The sequence below is a fragment of the Xyrauchen texanus genome, chromosome 38 (assembly GCF_025860055.1).
Source record: "Xyrauchen texanus isolate HMW12.3.18 chromosome 38, RBS_HiC_50CHRs, whole genome shotgun sequence".
Taxonomy (NCBI): domain Eukaryota; kingdom Metazoa; phylum Chordata; class Actinopteri; order Cypriniformes; family Catostomidae; genus Xyrauchen; species Xyrauchen texanus.
The window spans coordinates 18858627-18883233 of record NC_068313.1 but is presented as its reverse complement, the minus strand read 5'-3'; the positions used below and the strand labels follow the sequence as shown (position 1 = coordinate 18883233).

At 42.0% G+C, this 24607-nt stretch overlaps 1 protein-coding gene across 3 annotated transcripts in view; it reads left to right on the top strand.

Annotated features, from left to right (window-relative positions):
* Positions 1-15633, top strand: part of LOC127632126 (alpha-2-macroglobulin) — a 33733-nt gene extending 18100 nt beyond the window's left edge. For 2 of the 3 annotated variants that reach the window (XM_052110644.1, XM_052110643.1), the window contains 13 exons: positions 127-210; positions 325-501; positions 7514-7589; positions 7775-7931; positions 8057-8131; positions 8227-8389; positions 12015-12208; positions 12343-12555; positions 12962-13083; positions 13207-13297; positions 13417-13485; positions 13690-13795; positions 13888-15630. In XM_052110644.1, the coding sequence (XP_051966604.1) occupies positions 127-210; positions 325-501; positions 7514-7589; positions 7775-7931; positions 8057-8131; positions 8227-8389; positions 12015-12208; positions 12343-12555; positions 12962-13083; positions 13207-13297; positions 13417-13485; positions 13690-13795; positions 13888-13928 (1568 nt within the window). In that variant the 3' untranslated portion in view covers positions 13929-15630. Of the gene's footprint in view, positions 1-126; positions 211-324; positions 502-7513; positions 7590-7774; positions 7932-8056; positions 8132-8226; positions 8390-12014; positions 12209-12342; positions 12556-12961; positions 13084-13206; positions 13298-13416; positions 13486-13689; positions 13796-13887 lie in introns of all 3 variants that reach the window. The other variant, XM_052110642.1, reaches the window with a different exon arrangement.
* The last annotated feature ends 8974 nt before the right edge of the window (positions 15634-24607 follow it).

The following is a 24607-nucleotide window of genomic DNA, read 5'->3' as shown; positions in this document are numbered from 1 at the left end:
GGATTCAGATTGTCTTTACTCAAGTCAGCTAAGTTGTCACTTTATTTTGGTTGTACAAACAGTTTTCTAACTTAGTCTGTGTCAACATTTTATTACTTGCTTTTATTGTTGTGCCTCTGTCTACAGGCCAAAATATCTCAGAAGAGGTGGAGCTGACTCTTCCCAAAAACACGATAGAGGGATCAGCAAGATTCTCTGCTTCAGTCCTTGGTAAAAAATAAATAAAAAAAATCATACAGCAATACTGTGTCTTGAATATTGCTGATATAGAAATCAGGCTGAATGAACAGTTTTGACAATTCGGGATCTTGTGTTCTCTTGTAGGAGACATATTGGGCCGTGCGCTGCAGAATCTTCATGGATTATTACGGATGCCATTTGGTTGTGGAGAGCAGAACATTGCTGTTCTTTCTCCCAATATTTACATTCTACAGTACCTGGAGAACACTGAGCAGCTGACCTCAGCCATTCGAGAGAGAGCCACCGGCTTCCTTAAGAGTGGTAAGAAAATTACCATTGTGAAGCATTTTATAAGTATACTGTAAAAAAATTGGTTTACGGGTAGTTACCTTAAAGTATACGGTAAAACATTTTCATATATTTAAAAAGACAATACATGTAGTTTTATGGTAAATATTTTTACAAATATTCATTTTTTTTATGTAAAAAGTATGATTTCCCATATAATTAACAGCACAAATTTATATTATGTTTAGCAAGAGAGTACATGTATTTTATGGTAAATTACTGTTAAAATTACGGTAAAAAACAATAATCTGGCGTTCCCAGAATTCCCTGCATGACCCAGTTCATTTCATTATATTTTATGGAAATAGTTATGTTTCTTCTTATGTTTACTATCAGTTATGTACTTTGGGGTGTTTTGTGTTATATTTTATGTAGTTTTAATTCACCCTTATGGTGTTTAGTGTTCTCTTACGAGAGGTTCTCTCGTATTGCGTAAGCTAGCTTACGCTACGGAAAGATTCATCTTTTCTGAGATATTGAAGCCAAAAAATTATCCTTAATTTTTGTATCCATTGTCAACGCAGTGCGGCAGCTGCAGACATTGAGCGGGCTAGCTAGCGAGCTCATAGGTTGCTCTGCGGCAACTGCTGCAGCCTATAGACGAGCTTGGGCGAACTCACATCCAATGAGAGGCGTCCGCGCGCTCACTGCAACAAAGCCCACCAAAATGGGCGTGACTAGAGTGCATATAAGCGTAGTTCGTAGGCTGGAACCCTGATTTTCATCTCTTCAGCGAAGCTCTTCGCATCTCTGAACTGGAAGCGCGTCGCCGTTCGAGGGGCATCAAGCAAGCGTGGACAGCGCTCGAAGAAGCCGGCCGCCTTAGCCACCTTCAGCCGTCCTGCGAGCTACGCCATCCGGCAACGTATCCTTTTAAAGCAAGCTAGTTCTTATGAACTTCACAAAAGAGTACGAGCGTTTTTTAAAGATGCCTCGCTCCACTTGCGCCTCATGCGCGCCCCTCTCAGCACCGGAGACCGCCACGTCATCTGCGCTCTCTGCCTGGGACTGGGGCATGCAGAGCTCGCCTCGCTGAAGGCGGATGCGATCTCTGCGAGGAGCTTCGATGTCGACCCTGCGGGCTCGACTCGGCGCTCAGGACCGAAGCCGCTGCGCCGCCTTCCATTCAGCCGCGCAGTAAAAGCGCCGCTCTCAAAGGCTGCCGGAACAGTGGTAGAAGCGATTGCCTCGCCGGAGCCCCTCCCTCGAGCATCGCCTTCACCCTCCCGCCCACCGGACGCCAGCAGTTGCTGCCGAGCGGCTGCTCTGCTGCCATCTCGGACGAAGAAGCGGAGGATAAGGGCTGTTCCATCATGGCTTCGGACAGCGAGGAGTGGTCAGGCTCACACGCCTCCTCCTCGGCCCAGGAATCCAGCAGGACCAGCGCCGAGTCGAGGGGAACTAAGCGCCTCCTCACACAGGCCGTCGACCGCCTCGGGCTCGAGTGGTCACCGCCCCTGAGCAGGCTCCCAACAGACTCCACGCCGCACCTTTGCCCGCCCTCCGCGAGATGGCGGTCTAAGCTGGTGCTCCCGTCTAAGGCCTGCAGAACTACTTCCGCCTGTGTTGGCGCGCCTATACGCCGCCCGGCCAAGCCGCATCTGCTCTGCATTCCATGGCCGTCTTACAGACAGAGGCTGTTTCAGATCTGACTAGCCGACTTGGGAGAAGCTGAGCGCACTACGCCGCTCTCTCTGTCCGGTCTCTTCGGTTCCGCGGTGAGTGGCATTGTTGACCGTTCTCGAAACCCAAGCCATGAATCTCTTTCTGCCTCGTCGCTTAGCTCCTCTGCAGGCCGCCCACGTGACCAGCCTCCTGCACGAGCCTCTTCACAGCGCCCAGCTCAACAAGCCAGACTTCTCAGCGTCGACAGGGCGGCCGCCCTCGATCAGCGCTCAGACAGCCGCCGCAGACCGCCGCCCCTGCGGGCCTCGGCCTAAGATTGTACTGAAACCTGAGCAACCGAAGTCCTCCTAGCGTTATTGAGAAACGACGGCTCAGTCCGCCACGGCCGGACCACCGTCAAAGCTTCGCCCCTGTCAGTCCCCTTCTCTCAGGCTACTGCAGTGGTGGATTCAGCAGCCAACAACCGGTGATACTACCCGTTTGCCTGCACTCAAGCGCCGTTTTCACGGCGACACAAAGAAATCTTGTAAAGAGTAAACATGCCTTATGTGTAGAAAATGTGCCCACAATCCAGTGCTCACCCCTACACACAAGCATTACACATCCGTGTCCCTATCAGAGCACACTCACATAAGCGGTTACGACCGGCTCGAGTGTTAGAGTTAATAACGCGCCCACGAGCCCGTCTGCGCATGCCCTCCTCTGCCCGCTCTGTCACACGGCCAGCTGTATGTAAGTCCCGTACGCCCCTGTCAGTCCCTTCTCTCAGGCTACTGCAGTGGTGGATTCAGCAGCCAACAAGCCGGTGATATTACCCGCTTGCCTGCACTCAAACGCCATTTCCACGGCGACCTAAAATAAAGCCTTATGTGTAGAAAATGTGCCCACAATTCAGTGTTCACCCCTACACACAAGCATTACACGTCCGTGTCCCTATCAGAACACACTCACATAAAGCGGTTACGACCCGCTCGAGTGTTAGAGTCAATAAATGCGCTCACGAATACGTGCGCGCGCCCATTCTCTGCCCGCTCTGTCACACGACCAGCCTTATGTGTAGAAAATGTGCCCACAATCTAGTGTTCACCTCTACACACAAGCATTACACGTTCCGTGTCCCCATCAGAGCACACTCAAAAGCGGTTACGAACCACTCGAGTGTTAGAGTCAATAAATGCGCTCACGCGAATACGTCGCGGCGCCCATTCTCTGCCCGCTCTGTCACACGGCCAGCAAACACTTCTCTGTATGTAAGTCCCGTGCCCGTGGCTATGCTTGCGCATCACTTAACAGGCGTGACTCTTTCCCCATTCACCTCAATCGGAAGTCACTCACAGAACAGCCTGTCCATGCTGTCTGCGTGCAGTCCAGCATAAGCACAGTAAGCGCTCACACATTCTGTTCAGCTGCTGTGTGCGGCAATCAGAGCGATTTGGCCATTCACCCTCTAACATTCCGCTTCAAAGCGTGGGAAGATATTCCAGGGATATCCGAATGGGTGTTAAGCACAATAAAACAGGGCTATTTGCTACAGTTCGATCGCCGTCCTCCTTGCTTCAGAGCGCGCTCGAAACTACTTTGAACACGGAAGCAGCGTGCATGCTTCGTTCAGAAATAGCAAACCTTTTGTGCAAAAGGGCCATAGAGAGTGCCGCCTCCCTGAGCTGAGTCGGGGTTTTACAGCCGTTATTTTCTTGTCCCCAAGAAAGACGGCGGCCTCAGACCAATATTAGATCTCAGGGTTTTGAACAAAGCGCTTGCAAAAGACCGTTCAAAATGCTTACAACCAGCAAACTCCTCGCGCATGATGCGCCAGGGGACTGGTTTATTTCTCTCGATCTGAAAAATGCATACTTTCAGATTCAGATAAATCCCGTCACAGGCCATTCTTGAGATTCGCCTTCAACGGCCAGGTTTATCAATACACCGTCCTTCCGTTCGGCCTGTCCTTAGCACCCGTACTTTCATGAAGTGCATGGACGCGGCTTCGCACCCCTGCGGAGTCAGGGTTTGCGAATTCTGAACTATTTGGACGATTGGCTGATTTTGGCACAATCACATACGGAGCTTCTGTCTCACAGGACAGTTCTCCTCAGTCATCTGAACAGTTTGGGCCTTGCAGTCAATTGGACCAAGAGCTCACTACAGCCCAGTCAGGCAATTTCCTTCCTTGGAATAGAACTAGACTCAGTGGCAATGACGGCTCGCTTATCTACACAGCTGGCCGCGTGTGCAGCGACTAGCAGCGTCATTTCAGATGAACAGCCTCACACCTCTAAAGAAATTTCAGAGAGTGCTAGGCTACATGGCCTCAGCCGCAGCAGTACTTCAGCTGGGTTTACTGCACATCGCCCGCTTCAGCATTGGCTAAACACCAGCGTCTCGCCGGGCTTGGGCCACAGGCCGCCAGCCCATCAAGGTGACTCAGACCTGTATTTCAGCTCTGCAGCCCTGGACAGTGGCCGAATGGTATCAGCGGGGAGTGACAATGGGAGCTGTATCTCGCCGAAAAGTCATCTCGACAGACGCGTCCAACACGGGTTGGGGCGCGGTCTGCAAGGGCTCTCCGGTTGTCGGCCTATGGTCAGTTCAGGAAAAGCTCCTTCACATAAATTGTCTGGAAATGATAGCGGTCGAGTACGCACTCGTGCGCTTTCTCCCGGTCATTCAGGGTCACCACGTCCTGGTCCGTTCGGACAACAGATCTGTGGTATCCTACCTAAACCGTCAGGGCGGTGTCAGATCCAGGAACCTCTTCCATCTGACGAAACGCATACTGAGTTGGTCCCAGTGCCACCTGCGCCGCTGAGGGCGACGCGCGTGCCAGGCCACCTGAACGACGGCCCGGACAGACTGTCCAGAGACAATATTCCCCAGGGGAATGGTCCCTGCACGCTCAAACAGTCCAGACGTTATGGCACCTATTCGGCAGAGCGGAGATAGACCTCTTTGCGTCCAAAGAGAACTCTCACTGCCCAATATTTTTCTCAGCGAGGGCCGCTGGCCCAGGACTGGCCCAGGCGCCCGCTTACGCCTTCCCTCCCGTCTCGCTATTGCCACAGGTAATGCAGAGGATCAGGAAACGCGTCACTCGGTGCTCCTCATAGCCCCGCGTTGGGAGAATCAGACATGGTTCCCGGAGCTAACGCAGCTGTCACTGACAGCGCTGTGGCCCATCCCAGTGAGAGCAGATTTCCTCTCTCAAGCTCGCGGCACAATCTGGCATCCCCACCCAGAGCTGGGCTGCATGCATGGGTGATCAGCGACTACCGTCGCTCTGCCAGAAGGAGTAATAAACACCATCATACACGCTAGAGCCCCTTCCACGAGAAGACTCTATGCGTCAAAATGGTCTGTGTTCTCAAAATGGTGCACCGACCGAGACCTGGACCAGCGGACATGTGGGGTGTAAGTCGCTGCTTGTATTTCTACAAGAGCTGCTGGATAAGGGCAGATCCCCATCCACGCTCAAAGTGTATGTGGCGGCGTTGCGTTAGCTGAACCCTGCACGGCCAGTCATGGGGTAAAAGCGAGCTGGTCATCCGCTTCCTCAGGGGAGCTAGAAGGATGAACCCCGCGCCCCCATCGGTTCCTATCTGGGATCTTTCTATAGTTCTCGAAACTATGAAAGCCCCCTTTCGAACCACTTCAATCCGTGGATTTGAAATACCTTTCACTCAAAACCGTTTTTCTGACTGCCCTGTCATCAGTCAAGCGTGTGGGAGACCTTCACGCGCTGTCTGTCAGCTGCGTGTCTTGAGTTTGGACCAAGTGACTCCAAGGTCATTTTAAAGCCTAGACACGGCTATGTTCCCAAGGTGATCGGTACTCCTTTCAGAGCACAGGTCATTTCCCTATCGGCGCTGCCAGCACCGATAGCGACGCGACGCCAATCTCCTTTGCCCGGTCAGAGCACTGAGATTGTATACTGCGCGCTCCGCCGCTTTCAGACGCTCTGAGCAGCTTTTCGTTTAGTTCGGAGGCGCACCAAAGGTCTCGCGCCTCGAAACAGACACTATCTAGATGGATAGTGGACGCTATTGCTGCTGCATACGCGTCAAAGACCTGCCATGCCCGTTGGGCATTAGGGCTCACTCCACTAGAGGCATGGCATCCTCGTGGGCATGGTCCAGCGGGATTTCCATTCACGACATATGTTTGGCAGCGGGATGGACTTCCCCCTCCACCTTTGTCAGATTTTACAATATGGAAGTGCCCGCTCTGCAGGCAAAACTACTAGCGGTTTAATACGCTACAGCTCCCCTGGTGAGCTGCACTGATGGGACACATTCCACACAGACCGGCACCGCCGCTCTGTCGTTCCCTTCCCACTGTGTGCTTATGTATTACACAATCAATGACCAGCATTCTTGCCGGCCAAATATTATTTCCCCACTCATAAGGGCTCCCCGGGTCCCCCTTAATTCCCTGGGTCTCATACAGTGGATGCTTGAGCGCACGGCGTTGACAATGGGTTCCCGTAGCGTAAGCTAGCTTACGCAATACGAGAGAACCTCTCGTGAAGAGAACGTATCGGTTACCTAACGTAACCTCGGTTCTCTCTAGATGAGGGAACGAGTATTGCGTAGCCGACCGTGCTTCAGCGCCACGGCGACTTTTCGCTTCAGTCAATGAAAACCAGGGTTCCAGCCTACGAACTACGCTTATATGCACTCTAGTCACGCCCATTTTGGCGGGCTTTGTTGCAGTGAGCGCGCGGACGCCTCTCATTGGATGCGAGTTCGCCCAAGCTCGTCTATAGGCTACAGCAGTTGCCGCAGAGCAACCTATGAGCTCGCTAGCCCGCTCAAGGTCTGCAGCTGCCGCACTGCGTTGACAATGGATACAAAAATTAAGGATAATTTTTTGGCTTCAATATCTCAGAAAAGATGAATCTTTCCGTAGCGTAAGCTAGCTTACGCAATACTCGTTCCCTCATCTAGAGAGAACCGAGGTTACGTTAGGTAACCGATACGTTTGTGTGTGACACTGAGATCTGTCTCTACATGTTTATTGGTCATTACTCTAGGAAGGGCCTTTATTGTTGAACTTCGTGTCATCATGTGCCGTTTTGTAATTACTACCGTGATTAACATTACATTATAAAGTGAAAAGCAGATTTTTACAGTTTCATAAGGTTAATATCAAGTTTATTATTTAATATTTTAAATGACAGTAATGCACCGTAAAATATAAAGGCATAAATTACATACTGTAAAGCCTGAAATGAGATTACCATATATTTTTTGGTGAATTTCTGCCAACCACAGCTGCCAGTTTTAACAGGATTTTGTTTTACAGAGTATATTGTATATTACAATATTTTCAGGGCACACTAAAGAAAAATTATCTCAAACAGGGTATCAGAGGCAGCTGAACTATGAGAACTCAGATGGATCATATACCACATTTGGTCAAGGAGAGGGAAATACATGGTACAGTACAGAGTCTATTTTTACCCATCAATACAAATCCCATTGCACAAAATCATACCAGCTGTCTTTAAAAAACACCAATGAACATTAATTCAAATCAGAAGCAATATGGTAGAAATTGCTTGACAATTACATCACAAATCTCCAGAGGGTTCTCAATTAATGTACTACATAAAATGCAACAGGTTGACTGCTTTTGTGCTGAGGACTTTTGGGAAAGCACAAAGTTATATCTTTATTGAGCCAGATAAAATTGAGAAAATCAAGCAATGGCTGATATTCCACCAAAGACCAGATGGTTGTTATGAGAGCAAAGGAAAACTCTTCCATAACAGAATGAAGGTACTAATAAATAAAATCAGTGAATTAGAACATAAATGGTTCTGGACACATTGAGCAAAATACACTTTGTACATTTTTTGTACAAATTAAGCTTTGTAATCCCTTTGTTTGCTGTCTATATTTAGGGGGGTGTAAGTGACAGCGTGACAATTACTGCCTACATAACTGCATCACTTCTTGAACTGAACACATCAGTTATGGTCAGTAGAGTAAAAATGTCTTAAAGAGCAAGCTGTATCGTTTTTTGAAGCCCTGTTAAAAATTGGTCACATCATTCACACTGTTTTTGTTCTAGGAACCTGCTGTGAATAAAGGCTTGTCTTGCTTAAAGAGCTTCGCTGGTGATTTCCGAAATACATACACCACTGCTTTGCTCACCTACACCTTTAGTCTGGCTGGAGATAAATTAACTCGGAACTATCTTTTCAGAAATTTATGGATCTCTGCGATTTCAGAAGGTAAGCTCTATGTGAGAGCTGTTTAATGCACTTATTACAGTTTGAACGGTGGATTATTTGGTAACATCAGGCTCATTATTTCTGGTGGGACACAAACAATCACTTGCCTAACCCAAAATCAGGGGTTGTGTTAACCGAACATTCTCTGACATTTACTGATTTTTTTAAACATTGACAGATAATTCCAAACGCTGTACATTATTTTTCAGATAAAAAAAAACAAAAAAACATTTTAACCAAGTGCATCAGTTTTGACTTTACTCTCTCTCTCACACACACACACACACACACACACACACACACACACACACACACACACACACACACACACTATGTGTGTGTGTGCCCTGTTTATTCCCTGGTATTAAGATGCATATTGGCATTAATGCCATTTATACCTGGTATTATACATCTTTTTTGACCAGTTACATTCTAATTTCAAGAAGAGGGTCTCTAAATTCATGACTGCACACTTCAATCATTAGGTCAGTGTGTTACTGCATGATAATAAAGCACCAAAAAGTTTAATAAAAAAAAATAAACAGAGAAAAAAGCAGAGCACCGTTTCTGCCAAATATATTTGCGTTTTTGTATATAAAATATACTAGCATAATTTTCGGTCATTTAAGAGGAATAAATGTTTTAACAGAGCTTCAGAGATGTGTGAGATTCTCATCTATGACACTTTGTTGATATCAAAGCTGCATGTAATTCAAAAGGTTAAATATCTTGTTTTAGAGCAGCGACTGATTCACAGGTAGAACTTTCATCACTATAAACTACACATCCACATCAAAAAGCTTAAGTGACTGTGAAACCAAACCAGATATAACAAAACAACTGTCTATGAAATTGCTTTTTTAAAACATTAATGATAGACATTCAACATTACAGTATAATTGAAAGCTATATCAATTTTAACATTTATTAGGCTATGGAACAACTTTTAATTTAAGTGAACTGAAAACAATCTTCACATAACCCATTAGAATAAATGTTGTATTTACCTGTGGCCTTCCTACTTGTCTAACAGATAGGAAATATATAGAAATTGAATAAAGTTATCAAACATTCTGCCCTGCATAAATAAATTATATATAGATTAATTATTATTATTAAAGCTACAATTTTCTGATACCTTTGTTAAAATTAATAACAGACATCACAGCAACTGGTTTATTAGGCTACTGTGACTTTAAGATCTGCCGCTGCCTAAAGGTGCGTACACACTGCCAGCGACTTTATCGCTGCAGGTCGCCAGTGGCTGGTGGTGAAGTCGCTAGTGGGCGTTCCCACTACTGGTTGCCTAGTAACGTTTATAAATGACATTCGCGGATGCCATTCCATTGCTGTTGACAGCGAATCTCTTTTCTTGCCACTAAAAACAAACATTTTGGAGGGAAAAGACTAAATATAAATGGAATCAGTACATAAAATGCTTTAAATCAAAGATGAATGAGAAACAAGGCGTGCTGTTTGCCACAGCGGCTGTTTATCTGCGGCGAAAATGCAAATGCCGGTCTGTCTAAGTCCATAAAATCCCCGCGATCTCAGATACACCTTTCCACGCAGTATTTTTCTTAAAAATGTCCTTGAACGTGGGAAGAGACATATAGAGCACTGGAACATTTCTAACAGCAAGAATTAGCCTTTCATCCATCTTTCCGTTACTGCAGGAGCTGAGAGAGAGAGAGAGAAGGATCACGTGAGCTCTCCCGTCTTCTCTCCTATTGGCTGTCGCTTCCGTTAGTCGCTCCAAAGTTGAACTTTTCTCAACTTTGTCACGTCGCTGGACACGCCCACATCTAGCGCCAACGGTCGCGACAGCTCGTGTCGCCGGAAGTCGCTGTGCTCGCATTGAAAATGAATGGTATTGAGTCGCTGTCGCGCGCGATGTCGCTGGCAGTGTGTACGCAGCTTAAGCCAGTACTGTTATGGCATACATACCCGTTGCCATTTGTCGTCTCTCCTAAAAGTGTAGATGCTTTCCTGTGGTCGAATCAGTCAGTCAGTCCTGCTTCTTGCGCTGAGTAGACAACGACGGGATTGGAGAGGGGGAGGGTCAGTGAAACTCTGGTGGTGGCGCGCGCCCCAATCAATCTACAATCTTTTTTGTAGCTGCAGCGGGTGTTTTATTTTATTTTATTTCATTTCATTCACTATTGTGAATTTACATTATGTATTCAAATTAATAGTACCCACTGCAAAAATCATACTAGGGGTGGACACAGGGTGGCCAGAATTTATACAGTGGTGGCCGTGGCCACCCCTTGGGGGCGCCCCTGCTGAACATAGCTAGGAAAGTTTTCCATATTACATTTTCACTTTAAAAAGTTTTTTATTATGAATGTGCATTAATTTTTCAGGCCTTGAAATCACAATTTAAAAATTTGCTGATATTTGTCTGGTTTTCAAAAAAATGGCACTATTTTATTTTATAGAAAATAATGGCTTAATAAGTTTCCTCATAATTAAATCACTTTATTTCCATAGTGACCCAGTGTCATAAATTAACATTTACATTTATGGCCAATACTTGCCCCCTGCATTTCATTTTCAAGGGCATTTTGTACCTTTATGAGGGCATAATCAACAAGTCTTAAAAATGTCAATTTAATCAATTCATTAATACAAATTCTGAAGTCTGAAAATGTATTATGTCAAAAATGTACATCAACATGAACTATATTCTCGATTCTCGATTCAAAAAAACTAATTCAAGATCGATGCATATTAGTCAGCAGGATTACTAATCGATGCATCAAGAAAACGAGTGAATTATTTCACCCCTACTAATGTGTCCTTTAGGCCATCATTGAACATGCATATGACATTCTCCAGATCTCCATTGAGCATGAAGTATGATGGGCTAGCCCCACGCACAGCAAAATAGAATGATTTAATTACTTTTTTTTTCTCCCAATTTGGAATGCCCAATTCCCAATGTGTTCTAAGTCCTCGTGGTGGTGTTGTGACTTGCCTCAATCCGGGTGGCGAAGGACGAATCTCAGCTAACGCAGAGATATAGCTTGTGTGGAGGCTTCACGCCATCCACCGCGACATCCACGCACAACTCACCATGCGCTCCACCGAGAGCGAACCACATTATTGTGATCATGAGGAGGTTGCCCCGTGTGACTCTACCCTCCCTAACAACCGGTACAATTTGGTTGCTTAGGAAACCTGGCTGTAGTCACTCAGCACGCCCTGGGATTGAAACTAGTGAACTCCAACGATTTAATGACTTTAAAGCAACAGACCTAAATAATTATCAAATTTATCAAAAGAATATCTTACTGTTGTCTTGTATAATGGACATGGTAACATCCTCTCACAAGCTGCTGTCTGCATTTCATGATATCAGAAAAACATGGCTTATTAGTGGTGTTTGGTAAGATAAGCTGTTTTACTAATAATAATATTCCTTATTAGAGATTTGAACAAAGTACCACTAAACCCTAAGTATGAAGGTGAAGTGCAATTTCTGTACTGTTAGTGACAACAAATAGAATGACAAAAATAATTAATTTCAAACAAAACATTTTTTGGACGATAAAACAGAACACTTGGGTCATAAAATGTAAAAATCTAAATTGTAATGGTTCTCAAATATTTTATTCTTTAGGAACTCATCTGCACTGGTCTCAAGTTGCATCTGATGATGTGTCTGATTCTCTGGCAGTGGAGATCAGTTCATATGTGCTGCTAGCTGTTCTCACTACAGATTCAGTCAATACAGCTGATCTGGGTTATGCCAACAGGATTGTCAACTGGCTTGTGAAGCAGCAGAATGCCTATGGAGGATTCTCCTCCACCCAGGTTACTCAAAACCACTACAATTGAAAATACTATTGATGAATGTACTGGTTAGATTGGGTAAATGGAAAATTAGTTAAAATGATTGTTTATTTATTTACATTAACGTTTTAATGGTGATGCTGTGATGTTATCAGGACACAGTTGTGGCCCTTCAGGCTCTGTCTTTGTACGCCACTAAAGTGTTCAGCTCAGATGGCTCCAGCACAGTGACTGTACAGTCTGCAGGAGACACTCACCACTTTGATGTGAATCAGGACAACAAGTTATTGTACCAGGAGAGGCCACTGCAGAACGTTCCAGGCAAATACAGTATTGAAGTGAAGGGCTCCACCTGTGTGTCTGTGCAGGTTAGTGAAGGATTAAAGAAGTAGTGGAATTAAAGATGTTTTAAACAATAGTTACTCTCAAAAATGAAAATGCATCATGTTCAAACCCCCATTGCATTTCTTCTATAAATCAAAATGTACTGGTTGATATTTTCTGTGCAATTACAATGAATGGGGACCAGACCTTTCAAGCTTCAAAAAGGACACAAAATCACCATAAACGTACTGTAACATAAAAGTATGAGATTTAAAGAGTACATATGATTCTTGCCTTTTATTCCAAATCTTCTGAATTCATACAATAGCTTTGTGTGAGGAACAGACAGAAGTAATTTCCATTTTTCTGTGAAGTGTTCCTTTAAGAACAAATTGTGCATTTTGTTGCATCAAGAACTTTTTTTTAAAACTTTTTTTTATTTTCTCCTAGATGTCTCTTTTCTACAATATACCCACACCCCGCGAATCCAAGACATTACATGTCTATGCGAAAACTGAGGGAGCGTGTGACAAATCTATCAAACAAAATCTTGATGTCATATTTAGCATTGTGTAAGGATTGATTTTGATTCACATATTCAGGGTTTAGGTTTTAATTTTTCTTTTTAATGTTTTTTTTTTTACTCATTTATTGTACTACTTCAAATGATGCTAGAGTTTTTGTTATTCTGGCAGGTATAATGGAACACAAGCCAGTACCAACATGGTCATTGTGGATGTGAAACTTTTGTCCGGTTTCACCGTGGACACTTCATCCCTGGATTTGGTAAAACAGATGAAGCTATTGAAAGTCAATGCTTTTTGATGTGTCCACAAACTATTTTAAACAAAAGGAGAACTGAACATTTTAATCTTCGCTAAAGAAAAAAACACTATTTTTCACAGATAAAGCAAGCAGAACCTGTGCATCGTGTTGAATCTAAAGATGACCATGTCATCATGTATTTACAAGAGGTATAAAAAAATTAAAAAAATGTTTTACTCTTTACCTCCAGTAAAGTATATAAGGACAATACTGAGTGGGTGGAATACAGGAAAATGATATATTACAGTGAAATAATTATTCTCACAGACAACTGAGACTGAACTAGAGTTAATGAAACTGGTGCCGTATCAGCATTGATAAATCTGAATAGTTAATTATGAATATTGTCACAGGTTGAAAGGAACGTATCTGTCCTCTACACACTACGTATCAAACAGATCCTCTCAATTAAGAATCTCAAGCCAGCAGTGATAAAAGTCTATGACTACTATCATACCAGTAAGTCTAAAGTTTACTGTCTTATCATTGACACTTATACCCTTTTAATAATTATTGGCACCTGTTCAGCATTTTTAAAATCTTGTTTCCAGATGACCGGTCTGAAACAGAATACTTAAATCACTGTGGCTGAGGAGTGACACTGCAGGTACTCATCAGATCAACAGGGCCTATACAGTATAACTGTGTTCTGTTATATTGGGTTAGTAATTATGTAGCTGTAAGTGTTAATTTGTAATATTACTATGGTCTTACTGATTGTATTATTTTTTATAAGACTTGTTTTTAATGTTAAAGCTAGGGTGTGCAATGTTTTCCAGAAAACAAATTTGTTATACTGGTTGAAAGTCTCTTCACATCCTGATAGTAATCAATAATTTAAATTGTCTAAATGTAAAAAATATATATGTAATATATGTATATCTTCTGTGGAAGGGACAGGACTAATAAATGATCGACCAATCATTGCATTTGATCCAAATGTCCTTCCTGTCTGTCAGTCTATATTTGCATAATGCTGCACAACTTGTTTGCTTTTGACCTAGAACAGTATGAGTGCCACTTTTTATTTTTTGCAGTCATTTAGATTCATCAAATCATGTCCAGTTTTGTGTGTGTGTGTGTGTGTGTGTGTGTGTGTGTGTGTGTGTGTGTGTGTGTGTGCGTGTATTTATCACTTTGTGGGGACCAAATGTCCCCATAAGGATAGTAAAACCTGAAATTTTTGACCTTGTGGGGACATTTTGTCGGTCCCCATGAGGAAAACAGCTTATAAATCATACTAAATTATGTTTTTTGAAAAGGTAAGAATGCAGAAAGTTTTCTGTGAGGGTTAGGTTTAGGGGTAGGGTTAGGTTTAGGGGATAGAATATAACGTTTGTACAATATAAAAACCATTATGTCTATGGAAAGTCCCCATAAAACATGGAAACACAGCGCGCGCGTGTGTGAGTGTGAGTGTGTGTGTGTGTGTGTGTGTGTGTGTGTGTGTGTGTGTGTGTGTGTGTGTGTGTGTGTGAGCATGTATTTATCACTTTGTGGGGACCAAATGTCCCCATAAGGATAGTAAAACCTGAAATGTTTGACCTTGTGGGGACATTTTGTCGGTCCCCATGAGGAAAACAGCTTATAAATCATACTAAATTATGTTTTTTGAAAATGTAAAAATGCAGAAAGTTTTCTGTGAGGGTTAGGTTTAGGGGATAGAATATACATTTTGTACAGTATAAAAACCATTATGTCAATGGAAAGTCCCCATAAAACATGGAAACACAACATGTGTGTGTGTGTGTGTGTGTGTGTGTGTGTGTGTGTGTGTGTGTGTGTGTGTGTGTGTGTGTGTGTGTGTGTGTGTGTGTGTGTGTGTGTGCGTGTTTCCAGATGAAAAGTGGAGGACAAGTCACCAAGCCTTGTACGGCTCTGATGAAGGAAACCATTTTTAATTTTTAAAATGAATGTCAAAAATGACAAATAGGGCTTTCCTTTTGAAACATTTGTTGAATGTGACATTGTGCCTAATAATATACTGTAAAATACTGCAAAAAAGAAAAGTGTATTTTTGTTCATGTAATACATCTATTGTTCCCTTCTTTATCAGGTTATATAGCTGGATAGTTGTTATAATACAATAACACTGCATTTTTATTACACAAACAGTAAATGCTGTAATTTGATGTACATCAATTTAATAACTGAAAGGAATAAATACAATATACAAAACAGTATAATTGTGAATACCTACGTTTTTGATTTTTTTTCTCTGAAATGTCACTTTGGTTTTCAGTGGCATTGCATAGGTTGTAATTTCTACATTAAAGGTGCAAAAATTCTGATATGGTTTATCTTTGTTTAATTATACCTGCTGTTTAAACAGGGGTTTTTATATTACCTACGGCACTCTGCCTGTGGCCTTGTGTCTGCTGCTGAATCACAGCAGTGCTAATGTAGGGCCATATCGCACTCTTGCTCGTGTGATATTACTTAAATATATATATACAGTGCATTGTGCATGGAACTACTTTATTACACGACGGATCAGAATCTGCTGTTGCTGGTTCAAAACAAATGATGCGTCTAAGCCTGTGTGTGTGTGTGTGTGTGTGTGTGTGAGAGAGAGAGAGAGAGAGAGATTGTGTGCATCACCTGTTGCCACACCCAAGCAGAGATGCTGTCAGCTTTCTGACAGTCAGCTTTCTCAGTGGAAAATAGACGTCCAAGCGGGGCTATTCCTCCCTATTTCGCAGTAGCTGGTGCGCAAGAGTTATTCACTATAGAAACACTGATGTCCATTTTAAACAGTATGTATCCAATGTGGAAACCTGATAAAAGGTAAGCACTTGAGTTCTGTAATAAATCAGTCTGTTGTGTCTCTCAGCTGTGATGAGCCTTAATCTTGAAGTTGTCTGTTTAAAGCTGTTTGAAGCTATTTCCTAGCTTCGGTAATGTATTATTAATATGAACGATCATAGAGCGCTGTTCTATGTAAACAATGACGAACAGATTCACATTACGTCACCAACTGGCTCATATTACACACAAAAATTATCTTTTGCCACCACCTGTTGGCTAACATATGTCATTTCAAAAATAAAGACAGTAACTCCTAACAGATTGGCACTGCTCTTACACTTTAGTTTAGAACAGCATGAACACAAGCGGAGGGATACACACACAGTGAAGTGTCCGAGTGCTGATGGTGTCACACCATCAGTGCTCATGGAATGTCTCTCTCCAATCAGATTCAAGGACCGGAAATAACTGTGGTATATATGTACTGTATATACAGTGCATCTGGAAAGTATTCACAGTGTTTCACTTTTTCCACATTTTGTTATGTTACAGCCTTCTTCCAAAATGGATTAAATTAATAATTTTCCTCATAATTCTACAAACAATACCCCATAATGGCAATGTGAAAGAAGTTTGTTTGAAATCTTTGCAAATGTATTAAATCAAATCACATCTACATAAGTATTTACAGTCTTTGCCATGACACTCAAAATTGAGCTCAGGTGCATCCTGTTTCCACAGATCATCCTTGAGATGTTTCTACAACTTGATTGGAGTCCACCTGTGGTAAATTCAGTTGATTGGACATGATTTGGAAAGGCACACACCTGTCTATATATGGTCCCACAGTTAACAGTGCATGTCAGAGCACAAACCAAGCCATGAAGTCCAAGGAATTGTCTGTAGACCTCCGAGACAGGATTGTATTGAGGCACAAATCTGGGGAAGGGTACAGAAAAATGTCTGCAGCATTGAAGGTCCCAATGAGCACAGTGCCCTCCATTATCCATAAATGGAAGAAGTTTGGAACCACCGGGACTCTTCCTAGAGCTGGCCACCCGACCACACTGAGCGATCAGTGTAGAAGGGCCATAGTCAGGGAGGTGACCAAGAACATTATGGTCACTCTGACAGAGCTCCGGTGTTTCTCTGTGGAGAGAGAACCTTGCAGAAGAACAACCATCTCTGTAGCACTCCACCAATCAGTCCTGTATGGTAGAGTGGTCAGACAAAAGGCACATGACAGCCCACATGGAGTTTGCCAAAAGGCACCTGAAGGACTCTCAGACCATGAGAAACAAAATTCTCTGGTATGATGAAACAAAGATTTAACTCTTTGGCCTAAATGGCAAGTGTCATGTCTGGAGGAAACCAGGCACTGCTCATCACCTGGCCAATACCATCCCTACAGTGAAGCATGGTGGTGGCAGCATCATGCAGTGGTCATGTTTTTCAGATGCAGCAATGTACAGAGACATCCTTGATGAAAACCTGCTCCAGAGCGCTCTGGACCTCAGACTGGGGTGAAGGTTCATCTTCCAACAGGACAACGACCCTAAGCACACAGCCAAGTTAACAAAGGAGTAGCTACGGGACAACTCTGTGAATGTCCTTGAGTGGCCCAGGCAGAGCCCAGACTTGAACCCGATTGAACATCTCTAGAGAGATCTGAAAATGGCTGTGCACCGACGCTCCCCATCCAACCTGATGGAGCTTGAGAGGTCCTACAAAGAAGAATGCGAGAAACTGCCCAAAAATAGTTGTGCCAAGCTTTTAGCATCATACACTAAAAGTCTTCATGCTGTAATGTGCCAAAAGTGCTTCAACAAAGTATTGAGCAAAGGCTGTGAATACTTATATACATGTGATTTTTTTAATTTTTTAATTTTTAATACATTTGCAAAGATTTTAAACAAACTTTTAAATTATGGGGTATTGTTTGTAGAATTTTGAGGAAAATAATGAATTTAATCAATTTTGGAATAAGGCTGTAACGTAACAAAATGTGGAAACAGTGGAGCACTCTGAATAGTTTCCAGATGCACTTTATATACTGTATATATAGCCGGTGGACTGCAAATACCACACAGGACTCAAAACGTTTTTGGGGGGGTTTTATCTGACGGCTTTTAAAGAAAAGAAGAAAGAATAACAGCAGTTGATGGGGCAGAATATATAAAAATGAAATATGGTACAACAAAATACGGTAGAGGCTAACATCCAAATGAAAATACAAACAGGGCATTAGCCTACCCATATGCTTCAGCATATACATCATCTTAATACATCACTCAAAGCTTTTTATGCATTTTTAACCAGGCTTTAAGGACATGTATAAAAGTTTAAAACAATAGCATCGTCATTAAACATGTTCACTTAGCTGGAAAAAACTGGGCTATAAATCATTATACTGAGTTATGATTACTACTAAATTTACATACCCAGTCCTCATATGTGTGCAAAACGTGGTCAGACTCCACAAATGCAATCCATATGCATCCTTCAAAAATGATCTATAACAAACACTCAATTTTGACATATGACTCTCCTGAACACATATTTAATGTAATGTGTAAAATTTTATATTTACCCATGAATTTTTAAAAGATGACCAAAGCTGAGAGAGCTCTTGCACAATGTATGTTCTCACATCTCTAACATGAGAGAGTGCCGAAAAGCAGGTCTGCTTTCCACGAAAAAAATGTATTCCCTTCCCTTGCTAACTTCCCTCCATCTAGATGTACGTCATTACTTAAGTTGCGCGAGTGCCCACTACTGGTGGAACCCTTGCAATGGGTTTAACTGGAACACCCTAAAAACCCTTGATCACTTGGAGCATGTTGAGGGCTTCTTCCATAGTGTGGTTATGGCTGATGTACTGTTGAAATTCATCATCTGTTTCACTCAAGGGCATGTTCACCCACTCAAACTCTACCACTACAGTCTTGCTTCTTTTAGGTGCCGGGATTTCACTGGTGGACCATGTGCTGTGAAGCAGACTATCCGACATCTGGCCTCTTGGTGAATTTCCTATCTTTCAGGCCAGGACAGCATGCAGAGTTGTCAGAATGTTGGCCATAGAAATATGGCAAGTTTGTATAGCCTCTCGAAATGAACTGACTGGAACTACCAAACTGAAAACAGGCCTTATGATGGATACTAGTGAATGTTTTATTTGAATAGTTTATTTGCACAAAAGCAAAAACTAAATAAAAAGAAAAAAATATTGTTAACAATGAAACGATAATCTAAATTGATTAAATTGTGTTATTGTATCAAGTCAAGTCATTTTTATTTGATAGCGCTTTCACAGCACACATTGTTTCACAGCAGCTTAACAGAAAATCATTCATTACCAGAAAATGAAACTGTAATATCTATAAAGTCTTAGAGTGCCAATATTACTTATTTGTGTGGACTGCAAGACATGGTTTAACATTAGTACACTAAGTACGTGTTAAGGGACAGTGTTTAAGCAAAGATTTTGTTTGAACTGTAAGATTGATGACTAATGTCTTTGAAGTCCATCCTTGATTAATTGCAGAAGTTCACATAAGCAATTGTCCTTGTTAATTGGCTGAAAAAGGCTTTTTTTGGCTATTAATTCATAGTCTATGTATTCCATTTCAAGATCGTAGTCCATCATTAGACTGAGGTGATGCTGGCCGAGATCAGTGTGGGGCAACCGGCAGGTCATTTCGGTGGGGTCCATCCTAAATCCAAGGTTCAGGCACTGGCATGGATCCCATGTCTTATGGTTGGAATTGGCATCAGTTCATCCTCTGAAGTCCATCATAATAGACTGAAGTGATGTTTGGCTGGCACCGGCTGCATTTAGTCATCATCACTCAGAGACACATAGCAGTGGAGTCTGACACCAAGCAGGAACGGAGCTGGATCTGGCTGGCTCTGGTAACCTCAGGATATGAGTTGAAGGATAAATTAGGTGTATGCCTGGCTAAGTAGAGTCTTTAGTCTAAACTTAAACCAAGTGAGTGCGTCTGCATCCCGAACAGTGTTAGGGAGACTATTCCATAGTTTAACTTGCTGGACAAGTTTGATAAATCTCTCTTTCTCTCTTTAGCAGGTCAGGTCTACCCCAAAAACTCCAATTGTCTATAAATCTTATGCTATTCTCTGAACACCACTCAGACATCCAGCCAATCAGTAACACTATTCTACAATAAATCTTGTCCCCACTATGAGCAGGGAGGGGGCCAGAGCATATTACAGTGTCTGACATAGTTTTTGCAAGTTCACCACCTCTTTAACATCTAGTGATCTCAGACTGGCAAAGCCGGACATTGTTAGTGCCGACATGAATAACAATTTTAGAAAGTCTACGTTTAGCATTAGCCAGCACTTGTAAATTTGATCTGATGTCAGATGCCTGAGCCCTCAAAATGCATTTAACAATAGTGGCTGGAGTCTCTATTTCCACGTTCCAAAAAATAGAATTTATCAATGTTGTTTAATAATAAATATTGCAGTGAAATATTACAGATTATATGAATTGCCTGCAAAGAGGTTAGCAGCAATTTATGCCAACCCAATGTTTTAGCAGTTGGTGGTCTCACAACATGACAGCAGAAGCTTTGGGATTAGAAAAAAGTGGCCCATCAGGTTTAGTTATCCCACTTACTGATAAGCAATCCCAGTCCAACATTTATTTTCAGACCAGAAGATTCAGAACAGAATCTATTGAAAGAAGTTTTCAGCCAATCTGGTTTGCTAAATGGAGCTGGCTTCACTATGACATTACACAGGTTTCATTTGTTGCAAAGCGAAGGAGTTGGGTTTTAGACATGTAGATGCAAAGAGTTAATTTACAGCCAGTGGATTTCGTAACTGGCGAAAAGCAACCACAAAATTCACTCAACATGAGACGTCAGACATTCATTTACAATCATCAAGGATGTTAGCAACTGTCAATATCAAGCCCATCAGTGCTATGCTCTCACTAAAAGTTGAGAAAGACCAACAAATGGCCAGGAAGGCTTTGGAGCATATGTTCAGATCCATTGATTTCTCGGCCGACAGGGACTGCCACTCAGAGAGCATGAACACAGAGATGGATTATTCTGCCATTTTATGATGGAGTAGATGCTCGATTTGCCTGATGTTCGAAATTGGATGCAATGTAGAAACAGTTGGATGTCAGATGTAATTCAAAATTATATTCTCTCTGAGGAAAATGGTAGAGCTTTTTCTGGACTGATAGCAGATGACACTACTGACGTTAGTTCGTCTGAGTTTTCGTATTTTCTGCAGTATGCTGACTCAAGTTTAAGGGTAGTAAATGCATTCCTGGGTTTTTACAATGCTCCTAATTCCACAGCGGACACACTTTTTGCATGCATCAAAGACTTTTTTTGTGTGTCTTAATCTGCCAATGGAAAGCCTTCAAAGTTTTAGTTTTGATGCTGCAAGTACTATGTCTGGGCATCTATCAGGCATCCATGCGAAATTGTACATTATTTAATATACATGACCTGAATGTTGCTGCGTTGAGGGAGCAAACACTTGTCAATGTAGTATTCAAGTTTAAATGGCATCTCTGCCCAGCTACCTGGACAAATTGGCCAGTCACACCTTCACATGCAGCTAACACTCCTTGGTGATCTTCTTACGGGCAAAGGGCTGAACTCTGTCAATGACATCGCAAGTTTTGTTGGAGGACTACACCCACAAACGATAGGACTTTTGGGAGAGATTGAAAAGTTTATCCAACTTTGTGTTTCTCTACTTTATTGTCGCCTCTGCAGAAAGATCTTTCTCCATACTTTGTCGGCTGAAGACTTGGCTATGAAGTAGCATGAGCCAGCAGACTCACACATGCTAGATTAATGCACATAAACAAAGAGATCATTGACACCTTAGATATTGAAAAAATACACTTATTAGCAACACCCCTGAGCCACATTCACACTGGCATGAAAACAGTTTTGGCTGGTTTATTGAATTACTTAATTGCTGGTGAAAATGTTCCATTGCATGTTGTGTGTGTTTGTGTGAGGTGAAAAACATGATTTCCAGGTAGACACATGGTTCTCTGATGCCCTCGTTGCGCATACATGAGGTGTATATCGTCCACCTAAACTGCAGCACCCCTAGCCAAAAACATTTTCCTGTGTCATTGCCTGTTTTCGATTTGTCGCGGTGGGGGAACATCACTGTAGTTAAGACTCATCAGTCCACATGTCGGTGGTCATCCCCACATTAATATCAAGCATAATCTCTGATATTCCTTTGACCACATTCTGTTGTTTCATGGCGGCGACCTCCTGACATCTCCGAGAAATGGTTGTGGGATCTGGTAGCACACTCTCTGCTGAGACGCAACCATGGAAAGCTCCCACATTTATTAGTTCTTGTGCTAGGTCAACAAAACCCTTTCTCACAATCGTGTTGAAGGAGCTAATAGCACGACAACAAAACTCTACGCACCTTTCTGTAAAATGGGATTTCACAGTAGACGGCACAGATTGTGAAGATGCAAATGTATACTCAGACACCGACGTTTGTCTCTAACAAGACGCTTGGCTGGCTGCAGCTGACTGAATGCATCCATGGAAGATGGTAAATAGTCTGCACTTGGCAAATGGAAGATGTACTGGTCCGTTTGCTATCGCGGGTGAAAACTGCATGACATGGTTTATAGTGAGGCACTTATGGAAGTCAATACTGTTTCAAAAGTATGGCCACAAGAAATAAACATAATTTGTGTAAACATAATTTTAGTGTGATAAAATTGCTTATTAACGTTTTTATGTAAAGTTATTGCCAATTTTACAACTTCTTTGCCATGATGATGTAATGCCAACAAACCCCAAAATTACTTTAAACAACTTTAGAGCTCAAATAATATGTTTTAACAGAAGAATTAATGTATGCTTTTATAAAATTATAAATTTCACATTTCTGCATTTAAACCCTCCAAAAATTGTCCCCATTCACTTCCATTGTAAACATTTCTTTTTTATATATTAAAGGAGGGATGAGTCCAAATTAATTTTTGTTGTAATCAACATTATGCTATTAATGCTGCTGATTAAGATTAACTTGTATTGAACCTGAATTATCCCTTTAACCACTGAAGTCATATGGATTACTTTTAAGATGCCTTTTGACCTTCTAATTTGAGGTCACCATTCACTTGCATTGTGAGGACCAACAGGGCTGAGATATTCTTCTAAAAAAAAAGAAAGTCATCCACATCTGGGATTGTATGAGGGTGAATAAATAATGAGAGAATATTAGTGCCTCACTGTAAGGAGGGGCAAGTCAGAATATTTTTTTGTGGTGATCAATATTATACCACAAATGTGTTGATTGAGCTTAACTTGTATTGAACCTGAAATATTCCTTTACAAGTGCTGTAAGCTATTTTAACAGTTCTAAAACTTCACGTAGCATAAAGCAATGGTAGCAAAATAGCATTCTCAAAATCCTATTGGCAACATTCAAACTGACCATGGCCAAGGCCAATGTTTTCACTGTTTACAGACACTAGCGCTGTCTCAGAGACAGGTGTGATTTTTCATTGCACCTATTTCATTGATATCTGTCAGGAAATAGGGATATTTTCTCATTGTCATTTTATAAAAACAAATATCACTTACAGCACCTTTAATGAAAGTAATTTTTATTTATATATTAAAACTCACTTTATTGACATGATTGTATTACAACACACAACAAAAGCAGTGATAAGAAAATAATAATAATAATAATCATGTTTAAATTTAAACAAAATAAGGTGCCAGTAATGGTAATAAAAATAATGTCAAAGATGATTATTATAACAAAAGTTTGGATTTTCTGCATGTTGTTTAACCTATGTTTAATTATTTATATTTACATTTATTCATATACACTTTTATCCAAAGCAACTTACAAAAGAGGAAAACACAAGCGAATCATCTTAAGGAGACATTTGCACGAAAAGTGCCTTACTACATAGTTTCACTAGCATCAGAATAGTATACAAAACAGATTTAAGTTTAACAAGAATTATTATTTTAAGTTAAGTGCTCTTGGAAAAGTTGTGTTTTTAGCCATTTTTTTTAAGATCGAGAGTGAGTCAGCTTCACGGATGGAGTTGGGAAGGTCATTCCACCAAAGTGGTATGATGAAACTGAAAGTGTTTTGGTGCCTCTTTGTGTTGGTACAACAAGGTGACGTTCTTTAGCCGAATGCGTAGGCTTCTGGCGGGAGTGTAGCTCTGTATAACTGATTTTAGGTATGCTGAAGCAGACCCAGTGACTGTTCTGTATGCCAGCATCAGAGCCTTTAATTTAATATGTGCATCAACCAGCAGCCAGTGGAGAGAGACAAAGAGTGGTGTAACATGCGCTCTCTTTGGTTCATTAAAGACTAGACATGCTGCTGCATTCTGGATCATTTCAGAGGTCTAATTGCACATGCAGGAAGGCCTGCAATGAGAGAGTTACAGTAGTCCAGTCTAGTTATGACAAGTGACTGAACAAGCAATAGTGTGGCATGTTCAGAGAGGAACGGTCT